This window comes from Ochotona princeps, chromosome 16, assembly GCF_030435755.1.
Source record: "Ochotona princeps isolate mOchPri1 chromosome 16, mOchPri1.hap1, whole genome shotgun sequence".
Lineage (NCBI taxonomy): Eukaryota > Metazoa > Chordata > Mammalia > Lagomorpha > Ochotonidae > Ochotona > Ochotona princeps.
In genome coordinates, this window is record NC_080847.1 from 24,739,849 (window position 1) to 24,765,410 (window position 25,562).

A 25,562-nucleotide genomic window follows, 5' to 3' on the forward strand; every position below is an offset into this window, starting at 1 on the left:
GTGGGTTGGCCTTAAAAAATAATCATAAAATAAAGCGCAAATGCTTAAATAGTGTTATAATGTAAGATATGTTCTTGAAGAAAGGGCAAATAAGGAGAGGGGGAAGACAAGGCTAAATTCCTGAGTTATAAGAAAGGGTTATGTTGCTTTGGGCTTAATGGCTCATAAATTCATGAGGTAATATTCAGGGAAAATGTGATATTTTATCAGAATGTCATTCAAATATAAGGTTTAACATTTACATCACAAGAGCATGCAGAGGAAAACTCTCCTCTGGGAGAGAAATGGCAAGAATAAATAGTGTGATAAAAAAGAGAGAGAGAGAGAGAGAGAAGGAAGAAGAAAAATCAAAACCCTGCGCTCACTGGCACAGGGAAGTAGAGGCTGGCAGCCTCAGAGACAGCTGACTCCACTTGTAAAAATCGGGACTGGCTATGACACGTGAAGCAATTACCAGTAATGGCGGAAAGCTAGCTCCAAGCTCATTTCCCATGTGTCTAGAGCTTTCCTGAAAACTACAGCTTTCCAACTACAAAGTGAAGAAAGAGAAAAAAACAAGGAAGGGGAAAGAAGGAAGGAAGGGAGGGAGGAAGGGAGGGAGGGAGGAAGAGAAGAAAGAAAAAAGAAAAGAAAAGAAAGAAAAAGGAAGGAAGAAAGAAGAGAGAGAAAGAGAAGGAGGAACCTACAAAGACAGAGAACTCACGGCACGGGCCTCTTCCTGGCACGGGGGCCGGCAGAGGTTGCTTTACTCATAAGCAAAGGGGGAGAAAAAACGCACAGATTGCCTGGGGTTTTTTATTTTATTTTCTCGCCAGAAGAGATCGATGTTTTGTTCCAGAACAGACCAAAAGAAAGAAAATTGATTAAAAAGAAGCCTTTCCATACCATTCGCAGGATTTTACAATTCAAAAGAGTCTAAGATAAAGGAGGATCATTTGTCTACAATGATATCAATTTGGGAAAATATATTCTCTGCAAGCGAAGTCAGTACGTTTGGAAAACACCGTTTAGATTAGTCTAATTCTATAGGATCCAAATGTGCACTCAACACTGCACTTTTTATGTTAAATTGCTGTTGAATTTGTTAACCCACAACTGATTTCCTGTGTTATGGAATCTTGGAGATTACAGCTAACTTAAAGCAACAGGGATAATTCTTGACAGTTAATGGTAGATTTGTATGCATTTTCCTGAAAGGCTGGCATCTCGGGGGGCCTCAAACTGGTAGCTCAACATTGCCCCCTACTGTTTACAACTAAAATGTTAGGAGTTGGGCTGGTACCAAGCAGGAATCCAACCAACCAGTGCCAATCCCACCCCCAGCATACAAATACCAGATGGCACCGCACCAACAGAGCCACATAACCGTAGACCTTTCCAGCGACTGTTCTGTCTCTTCCAATTGCAAAGATAAACTATTATGAATTTGTTAAAAGTCATTTTAAAAGAGCTTGAGGCGATGCTCAAATTTAATTTAGACAGACCATCCTTTTATCTTGGCCCAAACGTCCTTCACTCTAGTGAGAATGATCATCCTGGGGCCTGTGGAGAGAAACATTGAGGCCACAGACTTCCCTCAGAACACTGAGGCCACACCAACTTGGAAAAAAACACACACTCGAGAAAATTCCCAGCTTTGCTCTTCTTAGCTTTCAGCTTTTCTAGCTATCAAATCAATAGAAGATATTCCCACAAAGAAATACATCACTGCCACCAGATAGAAATATTTATCAATCTTTGAAATGAATTCTAATCGAATACATCAAATATTTTTCTATAATAACACTCAAAAGTAATTCAAACATATTTTAAAAAAAAAGCCAAAAGTCAAAATTCCTGTCTTATTTCATTTCCAACCCTAATTCACAGAGTTGTCAAATTACAATTTCAAAGTCGAGCTCATGTCTTGGAGTTGGGGACCATAAATAAATGGCCAAAATTAGACTTTCACAATGGGCAGGAAAAAAAAAAGTCCCTGAAACCTAAGCTGTCTTGAAACACAGCCCCCCCACACCCCCTTAAAACAGGCTGCAGTTCAGGAGCAAAACTCAGGAGATTGCGCGAGGACCTTTCATTTCCTCCAAATCACGCTTACAGTGCTCAGTTTTGCATTGATCCAGGTCTTAAGAGAAATCCACTTTTGTGATATTACTAATACACCAATAAGGAAAGAAAAAAAGAAGGATTCGTGCTTGGCTTTTTCAGTCTTCCACCCAAAAAAGGTTATGGCATACGGGTAGTGAAGGGCCCCGTAGAAATACCTGGAAAGCCGGGAGTCAGACCCTGACAGCGGCCTTCAGAGCAGCACAGTAGAACCCCCAAATCCGGCTTCTTTTGCCTAAGGCACAGCAGTCAATCGTTGGCATCGGGGTGGTGGAGGAAAGTAGGTTTATTTGTGAAGTGCACAGCAAGGAAGAGCTGTGCCTTTGCGCCTGGGCTCCTCAGTAAGCTAAACCACGGGGTGAAGGATCTCACAGGCCCAGGTGGGGGGTGAGGGGTGCACGCTCAGCAAGTGTCCCAGTTCGTGCTGTGCATGAGTCTCCTGGGATTCTTCAGGCATATGGTATTTGGGGGGTGGGGATTTTGGTGATGGTCAAGCGGGCTCTAGTTAGTCATGACGGTTACTTTTTACTCTGGCCCAGGGTTTCCTGGTAAAAACCCTCAAGATCAGACCAAGCAGCAAGATGTTATCTACACAGGCGATCCCAGCTCCTGCAGGGCCAGCTGTGCTGCTCCTTCAAATTACTGAGTTAATTTTAGGAGGTTTGACTTGCAACTTGAAGCTGAGAGCGGCCGACTTGAGAGACTGTGGGAGACCAGGGACCTGATAGCATCTACCATCGTCATCAAAGGCCTTGGAAAGGGCTCGGTTTCAGTGATGCCTTGACATTTTCATTACTTTGAAATGGGGGTCAGTGTAGATCTGTGTTAGGTGTTCTCATCACACTACAAAGGAGGAGGACATGAAGGAGCGGGTGGGGAGGAGAGGCTCTGGAGGCAGCAACAGGACATTTTTCGGAGGTGATAGACATGTCTTAACGGCTCGGTGGGCGGGAACAGGTTCTGGGGTGCATGTGTACCTCCCAAATCACCAGGCTGTGGACATTTTGAAAGGCCTTCTGCATGTGGATCATACTTCCACAAAGTGAATTCAAAAATCAAACTGGCATGGGCAGTGGCTACATAGCTTCACAGGCGAGTTCACTGTGCCCAGCACGGCTCAGTCTGTGCAGGGTACATCTGCAGAGTGTAGCAGGCTTTTATCACTTTCCAACTACATGCTGAACTTGGCTGCTTGGCGACAGGGCACAGAGGAGAAGGGCAAGGACTCCGAGCCGGCCCCCACCCCCCCCATTAGCTGTATGACCTTCAGAAGGTCACACGGAGCCTATGTGCTCTCACCCTTCTCATATGAACAAGTGAGAAAAACATTACACCTACTTGTCCAGACTGTCACAAAACACTTGGCACAGCGTTTGGTCCTTTGGAAATACCCCTGATGTATTTGCTGTTGTTATTATTGACCATTAAGGCTTCATTGGGCACCTGAAAGTGGCTTCAGCTGGCCTGGCAGCTCTACTTCCTACCACATTGGTTCTTGCTTTAGTCATGCTCCGCTTCCTCGCTTGCTCTTTTACAAGTTGCTGGTGCTTCACGCTCCTCCCCAGATGCCCTCCCCTCTCTCCCCAACTGCTCCCAATCCCAAAGCCACATCTCAAGTTTTTCCTCAGTCCCATTTCCAATGGTCTCAATTAAATATTCCCTTCTCTGAGCTAGGATTTTTTTTTTTTCCTTAAAAGAAAGAAACACACAAGACCCACTATCATGAGATTTCATTTTAACAAATGTAATACCCGGAGATACTCATGGCCAGCTCCTTGTTCACTTGTTTAAACAGCATGGTTAAGCGCTCAAGCTCTGCAGCCGGACTGCTTGGGTTTCAATCTTGCTCTGACTCAGTGACCTTGGGTGAGGCCTGTCTCTGTCCTCAGTTTTCACATCTATAAATTAAGGCTCATAACATTATCCACACCTCTTAGCATTATTGTAAGAATTCCCTTAGTAGGGTGCCCAGTGCCTATAAAAAATGCTGTTGTTGAACTTTCTTACCACTACTCGCTGGCATTGTATCCGGCACTGTTTTATATGGGGAAAATACTCAATAAACGTTTATTGGACTGAACTGAGATTGCAATGACAGAATCCTAACTGCTCGTATCACCTTGCAAAGAATAAGTGAATAGTTTGTAATGAGTAAATACATATTTGCCTATGCAAAATCGGCAGTAGAGGATTCACATAGTACAGGATCCCTGCCCACACACACTTACCACATCTTCCATCTTCCTCCAGAGCTCCTCTAATCGAGTCATGGGTTCATACCACCAGTCGGTGCACTTTCTGTACCGGTGACCTTGAAACCAAAACTGTCGCAGCCACTCAAACTCCACCTGTGGACCATCAAAAGAAGGCAGTGGTTACAAGGTCCTTGAAATGGACAAGCAAGGACAATGACATTGGTGCTCAGTTCTCTAGCAACTTAAGAACCACAGAGTGGAAAAAGGTGAGAAAAGCTTGACCTACCCAGTTCCCATCAAAACTCAAGAATCCCCAGGGTATTTCTGTAAAGCCAAGAAAAGAACTGTCTTAAAAGACAAAGGCTAAGATAGGCATTTGACACAGCTATTAAGCTGCCATAGGGACAGGCATTTCATTTTGGAGTGCCTGTGGTTCAGAGTCTCATCTCTGCTCTCGATTTCAGCTTCCTGTTCATGTGCACCCTAAGAGGCAATAGCTGATGGCTTACATGGTTAGGGCTTCAACAATACATGGAAGACCAAGACTGAGTTCCTGTTTCCTGACTTCCACTTGACCTAGCCTTGGCAGTAGCAAGCCAGTGGATGGGAGCCCTCTTTCATCTCTCCCTCTGGCCCTCTCTCTCTCTCCGTCTCTTTAACTGCCTTTCAAATAAATAAACAAAAAAAAAATGTCTTTGTAAAAGCTCTTTAAAAAACAAAAGATCGGGTCCTTTCACAAAGATAACCCAGTTCCCACAGGGCAAGGGTTTAAAATCACATTTATCAATTGCACATACACAAACTTTAAATTCAATTAAAAACAATTACTGAGATCCTAAATAAAAGTAGCCTGTACCACGTATCAAAGGAAAAGACATAATCCAACAAAATACGCTAGATTAATTAAACATTTATGAAAGGTGGGCACTAAAAACAAAAGATAGGTTTTGGGAAAGACAAACTATACATTTCTTAGCTTTAAAATAAACTTAAAAAGCAAATCAATGGGCTGGGGAAGTGGGGTGTTTGTAAAAACATTTACCCAAATCAGTAAACAATGTGAAATGAATTGTGAAGCCATTCAAACCATCACCTGTCAACTCAGTCAAGGAAAATGACAATAAGTGAAAGCAACAGCAAAGATACTAGTTTATTTTCCATGCTATGACAGCTAACACGGTAAACTTTAATTGTTTGCTGCCTTAGTATTCTTTCCATTGTAGTAAAATCCTACAATTCAGTGGGTAACCCACTCCACATGTCATCTCAGCCTACATGACCTAAGGAGAGCTCTCAGTGCCGTATTAGGGGTAGAATTTGCAGCCCAGGTTTAAGTCAACATTTCCCTAGTCTCAGAATTGTTCTGAAGGGCAGTAGAGACACTTTCAAGCAAAATAAGCTGCAAAACCACCAAGAGTTATAGGAGGAAGACTTCACAGTCACTTTGGCATCAAATGAGATGGCACACACACAGTACGAGGTCGCTGTACAACAGTTAAATCCTGGTCCCGGAGACATCAACTGATTCTTGAGCAAGTTCTTCCTGAAGCCAGTTCATGAGAGGCTAACTAAAGCCCTACTTATTTTCCAGGTCTTCCAGCACTTCAACATGAAAAGCAAATTTCACCATCAGAGTAAAAGCCTGTGCTTCCCTAAAACTCTTCTTACCTCTGCCCTCTAAGGAAATGTAGAGACAGCAATGACAGCTTCACGCTGGCTCCCCTGGCTTGGCCAAGGTGATCATGTTCCAGACACAGACACAGAGCTATTACAATCTTCACCTGTGACCACAAAGGATTTTTTTGTTTGTTTATCCATATTGAACTTTCATGAGGCAAACAAAAGCAACTTGTGAAAATGGACCAAATGTGTAACCTGAGAAAGCCAAGTCATATGAAAAGGTCTTAGTTTACATTAACTAAACGTTTGTTTGCTATGTAGACCTGATTTCAGTTAAAGCTGTTCAAACAAAACAAAAGAGGAATGTAGACAAGATTAAGACAACAGTTGCTAAACCTTATCTGTGGTCTTAAAAGACAGTGGTTCATAGAAGTAAACTTGAGTACTTTGAAAAGAGACAAGAACTACAAGTGTAATTCAACTTCTGTGAAGATACAGGTTTCACAACATTTATTACAAAAAAAAAATTAAGTACTTAAGGGACTGCAAATGCAAACTGTTTAAACCATAGGGACAGGCTGTCAGCTAAGTACCAAACCCTATGGTAAGAAACTTGAAAGTTGTTTTTTCTAAGTTTTTCACGGCATGCACTAGCGGCTTCCATTAAAGAAGACAAAGTACATAAGCCTTGGCAGCTACGGTACACCCCAGATAATAAAATAGAATAAAATAGATCATCGCATATAATTAGCTCATTCAGTCTTTCAGAATACATTGGATTATAGATCACAGTAAACAAAACTGAGAAGCAAGGAAAAGGGCATATCTAGTCACTTCGCTACTGTACAAGAGTAATGAAAGCAGGCTGTCTATTTTTATAAATAATGCTTTCATCATCCTCCTCAGATGCTTAACTATTTTTTTTCCTGTTTTTAAGAATGTATTTGTTTGAAAGGCAGAGTGACAGGGGTAGTGTAGGAAGGAGAGAGGGATATCTTCCATCCCTTGGTTCACTCCCAAAATGGTCGCAACAGATGGGCCAAGAGCCAGGAGCCAGGAGCTTCGTCCAGGTCTCCCATGTCAGTGCAGGGACCCAAGGACTTCAGCCATCTTCCAATGCTCTCCCAGACACATTAGAAGGGAACTGGATAAGACATGCAGCAGCCAGGACTCAAATGGCACACATATGGGATGCCGGCATACAAGTGGTGGCTTGACCTATTATTGACCCCATCTAGCTATTTTTTGAGTCATCTACTGCCATGGATAAGAACAAGGGCTTTGGCAACAGTTCAAACTTGGGCCCCACTACAGAAAAGCTATGCTATCTGTAAAATAGGGATAATTACATAATAACCACATAGGTTTGTGGTGAGAATTAAATGGGTTAATAATGAACAGCCTATGTATGTCAGGCACTTGTGAGATGTGAAGAACATAAATTAAGCAAAACCACAAAGCCTAGAACTTATGGTTTCAGGCGTGTTACCATCTTGTGAAATTTTCTGAGCAGGAAAATTTCTAATATTCATGCCAACTTATGCCCACCCCTTTTTCCCACTAATGCAAATCAGAATAGGTCAACAATGAGAACTGACACCCAACAGGGTTCATTCGTAAGGGGAAGCAGTATCCATGAGATATAATCTTTCTGGACATCAAGTCCACTGGCATGCATTTTATTCAACTGCATGCCATGACATTTCCACCTCGATGCTGTGAGTAAAACACAGTATAACATTTTAACCGAATACTCCCCATCCCCCAACTAGCCGCCCCCCACACTGCTTTCCCCACTGCCAAGGGAAATACCAAGCTCTTTTCTTAAAGAAGAAAAAACATTTCCAGTTGTTTGATTCAGAGTTTGAATTGAGAGAGAGAGAGAGAGAGAGAGAGAGAGAGAGAGAGAGAGAGAGAGAAAGGAAAGTGGCAGAATGAACACTGCATAAAACCAAAAGGGTGGGTGAATGTCTGGCACACGGATTAGGATGTCACTTGAGAGGCCTATATCCCATATAGTAGCTCAATTACACCGTTGATTCGAGCTTCCTGCTAATCTACACCCTGGGAGGCAATGCAGATGGCTCCCCAACATAGGAAAGACTTGGATTGAGTTCATCACTCATAGCTTTGATATGACCCTGGCCTGGCTAGTGGGAACATTTGGGTAGTAAATCAGTGGATGGGAAATCTTCTTTGTTGTCTCTTTTGAATGAACAAAAATAAATACATAGATTTTTTAAAAACACACACATACCAAAGGATCAGGACTTAGGATCCACTGGAATCCTTATAACTTCACGGATAAATTAATGAAAGCCAAACCATGTTGGCTGAGGGATGCAGTTCTAACCATGACAGGAGTTGGGTCTCCTTCTGTCCAAGCAGACACACTGGTAATAATAAGAGACCAGCCATAGTGTCTGATGTGCACTTACTGAGAATGGACCACCAGACAATCTTCAAGAGCATTGATGCTCATTGTTATCAAAAGGTTCACTGATGGCCGAGTGGCCCTGAAGGGTCTTGAAGGGTCTCCTGGGCCTTCAGAGAAAAATAAAACGTTCCAAGTGGCTATGGGTGTACAGCTGCCACTTAGAAAACCCTATTCTGTAACATTCACATACCTGCCTTCTCCACACAAGAGGCAAAAGAGCTCATCCAAGAAAATTTTTCTCCTGGAAACACTTAGGACAAGTCTGAAGGGGAGGAAGAAACAGAATCTACACCTAGAACCGCAGACATTCGGCTCTTACACAATCAATGGGACTTCTGAGCTCCCCAAATCGCATTTCTGAGCCACTCTGTCACAATAAAGTTGCAAATTATCCCCGTTAGCCCCATCACTTCTGCCGATAAGCCAATGCCACCTGCTCTTCTGTCAAGTCTGTTTAGGCTCTAGATTAGGCCCCAGGTCAACTATGCAGTTCCATCATGAGATATATGAGCATGCCCCTCAGCGTTAATGTCTCCCTCTGTGAACCAGAACACATTATTTGCCTGGAATAGGAATAGGTAGGTAGAGTTGGGAAGGCTCAATCTTCAAAGAGATCCTCTATGAATACCCTCTCGTTATAGGTGTATGGAGGATGTGGATCTGACCATCAAGAAAGGAGAGCAAAACAGTACCAGGATACAGAACACTCTTCCAAGAGAAATTCACTCAATGAAGAGACTTCACTCAATGAAGGAGACAAAAAAGGGGTAGCAGGGACCAAGACAGAGAAAGACACAAAGCAATTTCCATCTGGTGATTCTCTACCCTCAATGGTCACAAGCAGTCAAGGTAGGGCTTGGCTAATCCAGGCGCCAGGAACCCTACCCAGGTCTCCCTTGGGTGGAAGGGGTCAGGCATTTGAGCCATTCTCTGCTGCCTCCCGAGCTGGATAAGCAGGGAGCTGGACAGGAAGTGAATGACCCAGGACTCTAACCAGCCAGTACTCCAACAGGAAATGTCAATGTCGCAAGCTATGGCTTAACTCGTTGTGCCACAAAGTGGCTCCCACATTTTACTATTTTTAAGAAGGAAAACAGACTATTAAATAACACAGAAGAAAGCCCTTTTATTACTACTGAACAAAAAAAAAATCTTGTCTAAACCTCTTAAATTGTGAAAAAATATCCAAAAGGTACTCAATTCCTCTGCCAAAAGCTTCTAAATTGCTAAGTTAGAAACCATTCTAGACAAGGAAAACAATCCACTCCTAAACCCACAGAAGCAGAAAGCATGTAAAACCAAGGACTTCATCCTGTAATTTGTCCAGCAAAGGCACGTGGTCTTGGAAAAAAAAAGAAAGAGTAAAAGTCAACAACGAGGAAATGGTGTTAACTACTACTAACATATGTGTGTTCAGTTAACAGAAGAACAGAGTGCAGGGAGCCTGCAAAGTGCTGGATCCCAGGCCGACTTACAGGGCAAAAAACAGCACCTGACACCATTCTCTGAGAGATGGAAATGACTCCTACTGCAAGGAGATGAGCATGAATAAGCAAAGATGGAAGGAGGAGGCGGAAACCAGCATTCTTGCCATTCAGCTGAATAGCTCTCTCACCATTCCACCCATGTTGGTCTCTAGAGCGAAGGAATTCCTGCTGTGTCTCAGTCCCACCACTACGGCACACACAACATCAAATCAGCAGCACTTTCAAGTGCAGCTGGACTTGGATGACAATATACAGTTAGACCAATACTGCAATTTTACAGATGTGTCCTCTCCGCTGACAATGACACACCTCAGTCAGTCACAAAAGGCCAGGAGAGATAAGAAAACGAGACAGCCCACATGCTTGTTAAAATAGGCTCTTCAACCTATGAAGGTGTTAGCGAAGGAGATAAACTCAATTTCCATTATTAGAATTTTTACACTGTAAATGTGCAGAAAGATAAAACTTGGCTCCCCACAATCATTCAGTGAGGTTGTCAGGCCCAGGAGCGTCTATTTTTCCTGAAACTCTAGCTGCCAGCAATGTCTCCAGCAAGGACCGACTGAACCAAAGGAGGGTCCTACTGGGCACAACAACTAGTAGACGGTCAAGTCTGAGTTCAGCTCAGCATCGGGGAGGATGTAGACTCCTGAAAAGTGGAATTTCTTTGCTTTCGGTTCTACATATGATGAGAAATGATGAATTTTGTTACAGACAGTCTAGCAGATCTTACATGTATCAGTGGGGACAGACACTGCATCTCCTCTGCCTAGAGCTCCTGAGCGGATCCCCTTTTCCCCCAGTTAACAACAACAACAATAAAGAAGTCGTACCACTTGCTAATCTTTTTTTAAAAATCTTTTAAATTTATTTTTTCTCAAGGTTTATCAATTTATTTGTAAGGCTGCGTTATAAGGATACAGGGAAAAACAGAGATCTTCCATTCACTGGTTCACTCCTGAAATGGCCATGACGGCCATGACTGGGCCACGCAGAAGCCAGGAGCCAGGAACTCCATTCAAGTCTCCCACATGGGTGACCAAGGCACAAATATTTGAACCATCATATACTGTTTTCACAGGTGCATTATCAGGGAGCTGGACTGGAAATGGAGAGGCTGAGACTTGAACCAGTGTTCACATGGAATGCCTGCATGACAGGACACAGCTTAACCTATGCTGTCACAATACAATAGCCTCTCTTTTAACAATGTTTACATGAAAATTTATCCATCATGAAATCTATTAATTTTAAATGAACTATTCAAGAATCTTTCCTTTCCTTCCTTCCTTCCTTCCTTTCTTCCTTTCTTTTTTTTTTCCCTTAAGATTTATTTATCTTTATTGAAGAAGCAGATGAGATTTGTGGAGAGGAGAGACAGAGAGACAGAGAGAAAGACCTTCCATCTGCTGGTTCATTCCCCAAATAGCCATAATGGCAAAAGCTGAGCCAATCCAAAGTCAGGAACCAGGAGCCTCTTACAGGTCTCCAACATGGGTGCAGGGCCATCTTCCACTGTTTTCCCAGGCTACGAGGTGGGAGCTGGATGGGAAGTGGAGCAGCTGGGACACAAAGCAGCACTCATATAAGATCCCAGTGCTTACACATGTAGGGTTTAGCCATTGAGCCATCATACCAGGACCAAAACTTTCTTTTCATTCACTATATTTTTCTAATTTTTTTTCTTTCAGCTGATCAGATTGAATTTCCACTTGAAGCAGCAATAAAAAGCTCCCATCTTAATGAGATTTGTTGATGTAAAGATCAGTTGACTTAAAGAAAAATGTTATAGTGTTAACAACATACACAGTCCACAAATAAAGGTTTGAACGTTTGTTGCAAACGGTGTTTATTAAATATTATCTCATGGGATCTAGACCTGCTAATCTTCCAGAGAGAAGAATAGCAACTAATCACATAAACAAAAGGCAAGGAAGGCCTTGGCTTCTGGACACATCCTGACAGCAAGGCACTGACTGCCTTTGCTTCAGGCTCTCATTGGAAAGTGAGTTGCATAGCAAATAGCTTTGGTAGTGATGATAGCAAAAGCAAAAGGCAGACCTGTTCACCATCCCCTAGATAAAGATTCCTGTTCCCCTAAGCTCAAGGTACCACTTCATTCTCTCCATGTGCACCTGTTGCAAAGCCTTCTTGGCACTGTCATATAAAATACAGGCTTGGAGAATGGCTTGGTACAGAAGTATGTGCACCCCTCAAATTCTTATGTTGAACTGCTTACCTCCAAACTGAGTGTATTAAGAGGTGAGGGCTTTGGGAAGTGACACATCATAGGCTCGGTGATCTTATAAAAGAGAGCTTAGAGAAGGGAGTTGGCCTACAATCTGCACAATGGAAATATGTACTGAGAGACATTGTCTGTGAATCAAGAAAAGTCCTCACCAGACATAGAATCTTGTAGCACTTTGCTTGTGTTGTGAGGATAGATTTCTTATATTTGGATGTAACTTAGTATCTTGTATTATAACAGCCCAAATGGACTAAGCCAGGGAACTGGCACAGAAGTTTGGATGCTCTGGCTGCCACTGTTGGTATAACAATCAGTCCTCCACCTGTGACTTGGGAGTCTCCACCTTATACTAAAAGAACAACTTATACAATCAGCATGGATTCTCAGGCTACCCATAGTCCCTGAAAATCCTCACCTCATTGTGAATTTCTTCTCCTTGTTTCAAAACTGCAGGCTCGAAAGATTTTAAAGCGACATCAGTCCCATCCACGTCGTCGCGGACATTCTGAAGAGCCACCTGGCAGCGCTGTAGGATGTAATCCAAGGTTCCGGTGGAGCACTGCCGAGACAGAACCAACAATCAAGGTCATGAGTGACACCTGCTCTGCATGCCACTCTTCCAAGGGACATTCACGCCTGTCCCCTTTCTGTGCCTTTGCCTGCCATCGTCCCACAGCCGCACGACCAGGTTCTGCTCAGTGGAGGCCGTGCTGCCAGCCTGCCCACCCGTAGGCTGATCACCTTGCTGATCAACAGTAGGCTCCTTGAAGCTCAGACCCTATCTTTATGTTCATTTTCTTCATAAACTACAGCTTCTAGAATGGAGTCCTAAATGTAAAAAAGACTTGGATGCTAGTTAATTCAATATTAAGGACACAGACTTTTTATTCAAGTGCCTTGAACGCAATCATGGGAAAGGAAGAAATTAAACCACAGAATTGGTTGAAAATTTGCACGTCAAATAGAATGCTAAACAGTGGGGGAGGAGGATTGAGGAGATTACAAGTATAAACACATCATTTCTCTTTGCTCCAAGCAGCATACATTTGATAGCTACAGTCCTTGGCAGAACAGTTTTCCACTAATGGGGAATTTGTGGCTTGTCCCCCGGAGTCACATGCAAAACCTCAACTTAGTACCAGGCTGTCAGTCGGGGCACAGGTAACTAGTTCATCCCTCCCTGAGACTGTGGACACAAAACAAAAAGAGTTCTAATGGGAAAACCCTTCCCTGCAGGGTTGTGTGTGAGAAGAGGTCACAGATGAAACATGCATTCATTTGTTTGGATAACAAAATGATTTTCTAAAATGATAGGAAAGCTGGCTACAGGTATCCTGCAGATACAATGAGGAATATGGAACCCTGGAATATCTATGTCTTGATATTGATCATTTAACCTGGGCCACTGGAAATAACTTTGAAGGCTAATCCTCCAGTGTAAAAATTCCTTGCATAGTTATGGCCATTTTATACAATGTGACATCAACAAGCCTGGGAAAAAGCAAAAAAAAAAAAAAAAAGAAAAAATGTTGTGCCAAAAACAGAAACTTGACTCATACATATTTTAATATAAAGACCCCAGCGTGCTAAGAGCACAAGGGCAGGCAGCTCCAATTTACTGCCAAGAAAAGACACAGAATGGATGTGACCTGCCACTGACGGCTGCCCCAGAGTCATCCCTACAGCGTCCTCAGAAATGATGCTGACTCTCAACAGTTATCCTGTTCCCACCTTTACTTTCAGAAGTACAGAGTGACCTATGCTATGTAAGATATGTAATCGTTATTCATTGTAATCATTAATTATAATCATTATTAATTGAACTGCCATTTATTATACCTAAATATTGGACACAACCTAAATCCCCGGTCAGTAGGGGACCAGGTAAATCCATACTTGAGCAAATAAATAATAATAATAATAATAATAATAATAAGGTAGACAAAGTTGTTTTTTGGGTTTTGATTTTGACGTAAAGAGCTATCAGCAGGGCTAATTGGGTTTGGGGATATTTATTTACTTATTTATTTATTTAATTCTGTACGACTTTTGGAGCAAAGAGAAATTATTTCTTCCCCAATTGTAATAATTTTACTGATTAAAAATTCACACATCATAAAATGGTACAACTAAATGATTTTATAGTACACAAAGAGTTGTTCAACTGTCACTACAATTAATTGTTGAATAATCTACTGTGCCAAAAAGAAACTCTGTGCCATTCTTTCCAAATTAAAAAACAAAAATCCTGACTCACCTTCCTATTCTGGACATTTAAATGAAAGGATACAAGGGATGACCTTTGGTGACTGACTCCTTGCACTTAGAAGATTTTCTGATAAATACTGTAGCATGTATCAATATAAAAGTGCATCATTCCTTTGTAGTCACACAAAGGATTCACCTACATGAAAATACACCTCTTTTGGACAATAAGATGCTGGACTCTATGTTTGATATATGCTTGCAATGAGGGAATCTCAACTGAACTTGAACAGTGGTTATGCAACAAGGTGGAGGAATCCACCATACGGGGAGGGTCTGGGGAGGGGTGGGGAGAATCCCAGTACCTATGAAACTGTCACATAATACAATGTAATTAATAAAAAAAATTTTTTTAAATACACCTATTTTATTTATCTGTTCATTGAGCAATAAATCATTGGGTTCTTTCCACTTTTTGCCAGCTGTGAGTTAAGCTATTATGAATTTTCATGAACGTTTACATTTCCCTCGGTTACCTACCTAGAGACGGAATCGCTGACTCACAGGCTGACTTGGCAGTTACCTTCTGAGAACTGCAAGAAGGCTCTGCTTCCTGCACAGCCCAACCGATACCGGCTAATGATGTTTCAACTCTTAGCCATTCTGATTGGATGAAATGGTATCTCTTCATGGTTCTGTTTGCATTTCCCTAACAACTTTGGATGCTGAGTGTTTTCTGCGTGCTAATTTATTAGCCTTTGGTTCACCTTTCTTGGTAACGTTGGTCTGTGCAGATGTTTCCATAGTTTGAATAGGATTAGTTCTCTTTTAATTAGTATGTTATAAAGCATGAGCACCTTTTGAGATGCATGATTTTTAAACATTTTCACATTTTCCACTGGCTGTCTTCTCACATTCTTTTTTGTATTTTTCCAAGATTTATTTATTCTTCTTGGAGAAGCAGATTTTACAGCAAGGAGAGACAAACATCTTCCATCCACTGGTTCACTCCCTAAATGACCGCAATGGCCAGAGCTAAGACAATCCAAAGCCAGGAGCCAGGCGCCTCCTCCAGATCGCACACATGGACGCAGGGTCCTAAAGCTTCGGGCCAGCCTCACTGCCTTCCCAGGCTACAAGCAGGGAGCTGGATGGAAAGTGGAGCAGCCAGGATACAAACTAGTGCAAATACACAGTTTTTAACTTTGATGGAAGGCCAATGTATCTATCTTTTCTTTGTTGCTAATGCTTCTGGTGTCATATCTGATAAGTCACTGCCTATTCCAAGAGAACTATATACTGATGAATAATTATTACCAAGGATTCTGAAACAAAACCACAAGCACAGAATGGGGTACAGAGTAGGAGGGCGGGACTGGTGTGTATGTGTTCATGATAGTATATAATGTATAAAATATCACAGAAGGAACCATAAGAATGTGAAAACATTCGTGCCGCTAGGGAGAGGGAGCTGGCTAACTTAAGGGGGAAAAAGCATTCAGCTGAATGATCTTAGATATTTTCTTAGAACTTTGAAACATTTGAGTAAAAACTATTTCAATAAATAACTATGCAAAAAAATTTACATGTAAAGAACGGCATGCTGTATTGAACTTTTCAGAAAAACTATCAAAAGTATATGAATAGACCAGTTTTACTGTAACTTTGTCAGTACTAAACATTTTCATTTTTTCACTTTTGGTGGAATAAAGGGCTGCAATGAAAAGGTTACCCAAAAAGAATCTTTCTTTTGAAAACTGCCTTCAATTTTAGATTTTTATTTTTAACTAACAATTTATTTTAAAAGGCCAAAGACATAAAGATAATCCATCCAATGCTTCATGCTAAATGCCCACAACAAACAGGGTTAGACCAGGGAAAGCCAGTGACCCAGAACTCAAACCAAAACTCCCACATGGATGGTAGGGACCCAAGTATTTGAAACACAGCCTTCAGGTTCCCACTAAATATTCATTAGTAGGAAACTAGAAATATTCATTAGTAGGAAACTAGCTAGGACTCCTTCCAAGCCAATTCCAATATGGGATGCAGGTCTCTTAATAGAGGTTTAACCCATTGCACCCAATGCCCTCCCCTAAAGTGAATTACAGCCTATTTAAATGGGTCAGATACTAATGGAAGTCAGCAAAAGGCTGGCGCTCTCTCTCTCTCTCTCTCTCTCTCTCTCAATCGCTCTCTATTTATTTATTTGAAACAGTTACAGAAACAGGAGGTGAGACATAAAGATCTTCCCTCTGCTTCTTCACTCCCCAAACACTCAAAATGGTCCAGGCTGGCCAAGAGCAAGGAGCTTCCTCTGGGTCTCCCAAGTGGGTGTGGGGGCCCAAACACTTGGGACATCGACTGCTTTCCCAGGTTACTTTGCAGGGAGCTGCATCAGAAGTTAAAACAGCTGGGATATAAACCAGCGCGCATATAGAATGTTGGCATCCACAAGTAGAAACTTTACCTGCTACACCATAACACAACAACCCCTAGCAAACTGGCCTTAAAAGACTAGACAATAAACATTTTGCAGGTTCTAAGGTCTGTCTTGTGAACAACTCAGTTCTGCCATTGTTGCTCCAAAGAAGTCTAAGCCAATGTCAACAAATGAGTGTAGCCATGGTGCAAACCAACTGTAAAAAACAGCCTGTCAGCGCCAGTTCTAATCCCGGCAGCTCCACTTCCCATCCAGCTCCCTGCCTGTGGCCTGGGAAAGCAGCTGAGGACGGCCCAAAGCCTTGGGACCCTGCACCCGTGTGGGAGACCAGGAAGAGCTCCTGGCTCCTGGCTTTGGATTGGCTCAGCCCCAGCCACTGCAGTGACTTGGAGAGTGAATCATCGGACAGAAGAGGTTCCTCTCTGTCTCTCCTCTTCTCTGTATATCTGACTTTCCAATAAAAATAAATAAATCTTAAAAAAAAAAAAACAGCCTGTCCTGTAGGGCAGTTTGCTGATCACTGATCCAGATTATAGAAAGCAGGACACTCACATGGCTCATGTTCCATGTGTTTAATTCGTAAAATACCAATACAGCTTTTACTGAAGCACACAAAAAACAAAAAATCACATTTGGGGTAATGGTTCTCTCTCCCGGCAGTCACTGTAAATGTTTCCTATTTTATTTAAAGCTCATTCGTGCTGGAAATTTGGACTAAAAGTTCGAAGACGCAGAGACAGCCATGACTAATCGGAGAAACCTAAGCCTAGGGACGATTTTGAAAGCAATGCTGCTCTACTGACAGCATGAAATTGTTCCACCTGGAAGAACCAAGGCTGTGCGGCTGCCTCTCGCACTGCACTCCAAAGGGCTCCCTCGGGGAGCGCAGTACATGAGTGTGTGTGTTAATGTGTGAATGTGTGTGTGCGCTTACTTCCCACAGGGCTATGGGTGAGAAGCATCTATCTAGCCCTCTCACAAGTTCTAACTCCACATTTCCACTGCTTCCCTGGGCCTCTACACTTGGCAGTTCCAACTCAACCTGCTCAAACAGGAATTCATTCTTACCTTCTGCTAACATGTTATAATCCCTGTCCCTGCTAATAGCCATGCTATCTCTCAACCGCCTGGGTTTGGAACCCAGTCACTGTCATACTTTTGTCTCATACATTATTCATGAGAACATTTTATTCTTGCCTGCTGCCACTACGTTAGTTCACATTCTGACAGGACTGAGTGATGTGTGCATCATTTTTATCTTTATAAAGTTATTCCCAATATGTCAATGAAAGATCCTCAACAACCTGCAATTGATTGCTCCCCAATTTAAGTTCAAATACACAACTTCATGTTCTAGATCTTTCACATGCTTATTCTATCAAAGAGTTAGTCGTTTCTACTAACACTCCCTTTGGCACCAGGGGTTCAGGCTATTCTACCATGCATATATACATACACCATATACAAATACATATACATATACATACTCAGACTATAAAAATCATGATGGTGGGCCTGGTACACGAGCCTCACAGCTGAGGTTCTTGCCTTGCATGCCCCAGAATCCCTTATGGGCATCAGTTCTAATCCTGGCAGCCCCACTTCCCATCCAGCTGCTTGCTGTGGCCTGGGAAAGCAGTCAAAGACGGCCTAAAGTCTTGAGACCCTGCACCCGTGTGGGAGACCAGGAAGAAGCTCCTAGCTCCTGGCTTCAGATTGGCTCAGCTCTGGCCATTGCAGCCACTTGGGGAATGAATCAGTGCATGGAAGATCTTTCCTCTGTTTCTCCTCCTCTCTGTATATCTGACTTTCCAATAAATAAAAATAAATATTTAAAAAAAAACATGAAGGCATTAAACCTATTCATCATTCTTGTTCACAGGTGACTACAGGAATACCAGAACTTTACAGAACAAGTGACCGTATGGATGAGTAGGAATCCTTTCTTGTGATAGGAACTTCAAATGAAGGGCAATTCTGTTCATCAAATGAACTGATGGATCAATCTCTTGCTCTATTACACACATTCTAGTAAAAGAAAACACCTCAAGAAACTGAGGACTAAGTGGAATTTCAAAAAAGTTTGAAATCTTTGCATAGAGGGCATGCAAGAGGCTCACGGAAAATGTCAAGTATAAAGAGGACGAGCATGAAATTCTAAACTTTTGCACAAAAATAAAAACTATTTAATTTTAGTTTTCCATGAGCTTGTAGAAAATTCCCTCAAACAGAAGGAGACTGAATCACTTTCACACACAGGGCTTTAGTTCTCCCTATGTCCCATTAGGGTTTGTTCAGAATAAAATGAGAAGATAAGGGGAAGAGCAGCCACAGAAGTAGGGATTCAATAACAGCGGCCATGGCTGATGCTCTGTGGACGCCAGTCACTATTCTAAAAGACTTACATGTACGAACTTCTACAATCCTCGTAAGAACCATAGGAGTGAGAAAAAACCGGTTTTATTCATCAAACATTTCCCCACGTTTCTTACTCATCATTTTGTACACTGATAAGTTGTTTCCACTCCCAGGTAAGGTTGGGAAGGATGCAAGGACACACCTAGTAAGTGAAATGTTCAAGTCCCCAGGAACTGGATTCCTGGGGTGGTTTCAGCTAGACAGACAGATACCTATAACAGGTGAAACACAGCATCTCTGTAGAACACAAGACACACACTAGATGCTCCATACATGTTGACTTCCTTCCTGAGAGACTGACTCTTGGGTCTCCAAGATAAGTATTTCTGTGTCTATTTAACATTTGTTTTCTCTGCTAAACTGTGAGTTCAACACATACAGCAGACACAATGGTGACGCTGACTGCTGTATCACCCAGGTCAACAAGCGCTGTACAACCAATGAGCACTTATTTAATGAGTAAGTTAAGAGCAAAGAGGAGAGAGGGAGAAAGGAGCGCTCGATGGGCTTGATGGCAACTTGATAGAAGCCGTCATTCCTGCCCTTGTCTGCCGCGGTGCAGACAGTCCACTAATACCGCCACTTCACAGCCAGAAGACACAAGGCTGCCTTAAGGGCTCACACAGTTCCTGCCACTTTCTCCTGCTGCTCAGCTCTCCCACATTTGCCCCCATGAGGCTCTCTGAGAAGTGGTGACAAAGCCAGGCATGGATAAAAAGCATGGTAGGAAGATAACTTATAATTTTTTTCTTATGATTATTCCCCTAGAAGCCTTCTTTAATAAACACACAGAACTCTAAAGTGGCTATTACATGTTTCCCTTCCATCTTTTAACTTTGCATTCTAATCTAGTCTGATCAACTGACCATCAGTCACTGCAAGTGATGGTGGAGTTGAGCCATAAAGTCTGGACTGTGAACACAACTGGAGACCTCAGACATTCCTTGGCACCACTGTACTTTCTCCTTAATTTACATTCACATGCCCAAGAGCCTGACCAAGCAAGTGAGGGTAATGTAAATTCTCAACCATCCAAACTCAGCTAACACGTGCACACGCACACAAATCCACCCCATTTCCTCTTTGCGTCTCTTGTCCTTGACCTTAACAGTGCTAGCCCTCTAAGAAAATCTCTAACTAGCAACACCTGCCAACAGCATTTACCTTCTCCAAAAAACATAACCCCCCAAAAAGTAAAATATGCTTATCTCACACTGTGAACACACTTTTTAAAAGCTATGCAATACTAAGCTGAAAAAGCAGTAAATAGAGACCAAAGTCAAGGGAGATGGAAGCAATTTTCCCATCAAATACTCTTCCAACGTTCTATGATAAATTGCTCATTCAACCACTTCTGTCACATCTAATTAAGTGTGAATCACAGTTTTATTTACACTTACCTCCGCCACTCGGTGGGTAGAACTGAAACGAGGTTGTGATCCAGCCAAAACACAGTGCTGGTGGGTGGCATTGAGATCATCTGCAGAAACACACACACACACAACAATTTCAGCCACATTTATTAGTCAGTATTTACTGATAATTAAGTAAAACACTAAGTAAACAAAATTCATCCTTTAGAAAATGACAACAAAGGGATAAACACTTACCTTGTAGTCTGGAAGCCATACATCATAAACATGATGTAATTGTGGGGGGGAAGGGAGTGCACTTGCCCAACCTTTCAAGCAGGAAAGGCGATGTTGTTAATGATTATTCCAGGACAAGTATAAATCAGGATATTCCTTAACAAATATGATGCACAGTCTACCCTACCAATATGTGGGCCTCATCATGCCCATACACTATAAAGTCTACTAGACTGGGTTTCTTGTTCTTTCCCATGATACATCTACTTCTTGCTGTGTCTTCAGAATACACCAAAATTCTTTTCCATTTTTTGGAGTTGAACATCTTCCATCTGAAAGTCTGTCTCTTTCTCTCTGTAATCAAAGTATCAGGTTTGCCCTAACAATTTTCCAGGCAAGAAACCAACCAACTCAGCATGTTGTATGCTTGGCTCTCAGAATAGAATTCAAGCCTATGGATTCATGACCCAAGAAGGGAGGAGGTGGCAACTCCTCTGTTGAAGAGTACTCCTAAAACCGCAAGCAGTGGGAGAAAAATCAACGACCAAGTTGTTGTGTTTCCTGAGACCTAATGTACCACATCAAGTGAAATCCATACTACCTCTGCCTGGTACACTGCATCCTTTATTACACAGAGGAGAGTTAAATTGGAAGATTCCTCAGAAATTTATGATTTCCTAGGAAATAACAAACTAGAATGTCAAGGCCACCAGGTCCCATACACGTCAACATAAAGAAGCTACAGTAATGCCTCTAAAGATAGACAAGAATGTAAAATGTTGACTGAAGAATCTCCAAGATATTACACAGTAATCATGACAAAGTTTACCCTTGTTCCCCAAACAACTACAGGAAAAACAAAAAAGAAATAGTAACCAAAGGTTTATGACACTGAAAGCAAAAAAAGATATGCTCTGAGGTACAAAACCAAGACAAGCCTACAACTGCCCAGATTTCTTGCCAGAAATAGTTTCAAAGCTAGGGAAGCGGTTAATCAGAAACGTAGCTTGATTCTTGCTAAGTTGAGAAGGTACAGCATGAAGTTTAGGAAGGCCATCGCAGCCAGATTTGTAAAGAATAATAATGGGAAGAAGCAGCACAAAGAGAAAGCACATTTTCAGAAGGTTCTCCCAAATCTTTGGCTAGGGACTATTTTATGCCTGTGTGAATGAAAATCCCCCGAGGAACCGAACTTAGCGCAGAACGTAACAGACAACCTAAATCTCAGACATCACAGATCCAGGAACACTGTGTTAGAGGAGATGGTATACCCTTACTGAGACATGGTAGGTAATCCCTACAAAAAAACACCACCCTTAGGTGTGAGGCTTAATTAGTCCTAGATTAGAAGTTGCTTTAGACTCACCTCACAAAACGTAAAACTAAGCTAAGAAGTAATTACTCATTACAGCAAAATCCAACAGTGTTTAAAAGAACACTAAAAAAAAAAAAAAAAAATGGGGTACTCAAATTGCATGAGACTAACAACAATTTAGATAATGCCAAAGAAAAGATCAGTGAATGAGAACACACAGATACAGAAACTACCCAAAACAAAGGCAAGAATTCTAGAGAAAACAAAACAAAACAAAAACAAAACACTGTAACAGAAACCAATGTCTGTGAAAGACTCATTAGCAAACTGGACATGACTGAATAAAGATCTCTGAGTGGGAAGAAATGTTATCAGCAGTTCTACAAACCAAAAAAATAAACAGAAAAAAGACTGAAGAGAAAAGAATACCCAAGAACTATGCAGTAAGTACAAAATGTGTAATATATTTAAAAGGCAATACCAGAAGGGTAAGAAGGAAAGAAAAGAACAGAAAAGTAATGACTAAGAATATCCTTGAACTAATCAAAGACACAAAGGAATAGATCCAAAAAGCTCGGAAAACAGCCAAATAAAAAATGTTAATAATGATAATATCCTACACTCAGGAACATCATATTTAAACTACAAGCAAATCAAAGACAAACTAAATTTTGGGATAGGTATGCAGTGTAGCAACTAGGACACCCATTGTACAATAAAGGACCTGGATTCCATTTCCAGCTCCAGCTGCATGTAGGAGACTTGGTATTTGGGGAGTAAATCAGAAGCTGACATCCATCCCTGCAAACCGGACTAACACCACCACCACAGATGTACGCATGTGCACGTTACAGGCTCAATGTCCCTCAAATTTATTTTAAATTGTGAATGAACTCAAAACAAAAACAACGTAACCATAAAGGAACAAAATCATTAAGCCTAGACAGGAAAAAATGAGGGAAGATAAAAGTTACTAATACCCAACATGAAAGAGGTGACATTATGGCATCAGGACTGACATCATGACAGAGCAGTTGTTACACTTCTGTGTATAGTGCCAGCATCTCATATGCGCACAGGTTTGAGTCCCAGCTGCTCCACTTCCGATCCAATTCCCTGGTGATATGCCTGGGAAAGCAGCAGAGGATGGCCCAGGCGCTTAGGCTCCTGCACCCATATGGAAGACCTGGAAGAAGCCCTCGGCTCCTGGTTTTGAATAGCTCTATCTGGGGCAGCCATTTGAGGAGTGAAGCAGTAGATGGAAGATCTCCAGTTTTTTCTCTTCTTCTCGCTGTGTAAACCTACCTTTCAAATAAATATTAATAAATTAAAAAAAATAAGTAAATAAAGTGGAAATCACTATAGGTCCTACAGACATTTAAAGGGTAACCCCCAGAAAAAAAAACTCCGCTATGATCAGCACTAAACCCCCAAATATGACAACTGAGATTAAGTGGATCAACACTTCGAACAACATAAACTGCCAAACTCATACAAGAATGAACAGATAATATGAAAAGGCGTGTAATTTTTAAGGAAATTGAATCAATAATTGATAATCCTCTAAAACACAAATCCATACATTAATGACTCTTTCAGTACGAGAACAAAGACGTGATCCACTACAAACAAAATGGATTTGCTGGACTTCACTAAAAGAAAACAGTTCTGGGGAAAGCCTGTACACAGTGGATTACAATGCTGGCTTTGACATCGGCAGCCCATATGAGCACCAGTTTGAGTCTCAAATGTGAACTTCCAATGTGGCTCCCTACTAATACACCTGACACAAGTAGTGGCAGAGGTGGCATGTAACTGAACCCCTGTAACCCCCAGAGGAGGCCAGGATGCAGTTCCAGCCTCCTGGTTTCAGTCTGGTCCAGCACTGGCAGTTTGGCTATTTGTGCAGTAAACCACTAGATGGAGGATTTCAATCTCTCTTTCTCTGACTTTCAAATGAGTAAAACAAATGAATTAAAATTAAAACTTCCACACCACAAAAGACACTGACAACAACAAAAAAGGACAAGCCACTGACTAAAAGAACATAATCGAAAAAGACCTGCCCAGTGAAGAATTACTACTCAAAATACATAAAGAAGTCTCATGTTTCAACAATGAGAAAAATCAATAGACTCAACTAAAAAGCAGGCAAAAATCAACTAATTAGTTAACTAATTAATTTAAAAATCAGGCAAAAGATCTTAACAGATTTGTCACCAAGAAGACAGGCAAATACCAAGTAAGCATATGAAAAACTGTCCAACATCATACGTCATTAGAACACAAATTACAACAATGATGAGATACTACCACACACCTGTAGAAAAGGCCAAACTGCAAAAATACAATACTAAATGTTTACAAGCATGTGGAGCAATAAAAGTCTCCTTCACTGCTACAAAATTGTACAGCCATTGCACAAGCAAATTAGAAGTAATAGGGAAGAGAGGTTACTGGGTTCTCAAACAACTACACATAATCTTACCAAAGGATCCAGCAACTGTGTTCCTCGGTGCTTTCCTAAATGAGCTAAAAACATATTAACACTACACACAATTGCTTATACCAGCATTCTCCATAATCATCATAACTTGGAAGCAACCAAGATGTCCTTGAACAGGTGAATGGATAAATAACATGTGGCATTTTCAGACCATGGGATATAATCAAGCACTAAAACAAATGAAAAGCCATGGAAAAATCTTGAATGCATATTACTAAGTGAATGAATGAAGCCAATCTACATACTATTTTTAAAAATACGCCTACATATTATAGCTTTCCATCTATATGACATTCCAGGAAAAATAAAATTATGGAGACCATAAAAAAATCCAAGAACTGCCAGGGTCAGGGAGGGAAAGGCTCAAAGAGGCAGAGCACAGAGTGTTCTAGGGCAGTGGAAGTATTCAGTGTGATACTATCATCTAGATTTGTGTTGTTAGACATTTTGCAAAACCCACAAACTTCCATAATACTGCGAGCGATCCACAATGTAAACTATGGACTTTGGAGAAGAGTAACAAGCCAATAAAAGCTCAGCAGTTAAACAAATACACCACTTGTGGGTGGGATGCTGGCAGTGAAGGAGGCTGGGTATGCATAGGCGGAGGGAAGGGGTACAGGGGAACTGTTGGTTAACTGTGAACTTAAAGTTGCTCTTAACACTCCAAAACATAACCATAAAAAAACCTGCACTTAAAAATCACAACTTAAAAAAAATCACAACTGAAAATCATTTGGAAAATTCTTTAATACCCCCTCGCTAACCACGCTGACAACAATAATATATGAAGATGCTTCCAAAAGTTTGTGAGAAATGAAATTAAAATCTTATTTTGGTGTAAAAATATTAATTTATGTATATGAGGGATCTTCAGAAAGCACACAGAAATGTGACTCAAAACAAAAACTATGCATGGATCCCCAAAAAAAGAAATGTAGGAAAGGATAAATTTTATTTTTCATGCATTTTGTCAAATAACCTTCAAAAAATGAT

At 41.4% G+C, this 25,562-nt stretch overlaps 1 protein-coding gene across 1 annotated transcript in view; it reads right to left on the reverse strand.

Annotated features, from left to right (window-relative positions):
- Positions 1-25,562, reverse strand: part of FTO (FTO alpha-ketoglutarate dependent dioxygenase) — a 381,816-nt gene that overhangs the window by 208,055 nt on the left and 148,199 nt on the right. The window contains exons 5-7 of the mRNA XM_012926690.2: positions 20,557-20,636; positions 12,506-12,649; positions 4,332-4,451 (exon numbers count right to left, since the gene is read on the reverse strand). Coding sequence (XP_012782144.2) covers positions 4,332-4,451; positions 12,506-12,649; positions 20,557-20,636 — 344 coding nt within the window. The remainder of the gene's footprint in view (positions 1-4,331; positions 4,452-12,505; positions 12,650-20,556; positions 20,637-25,562) is intronic.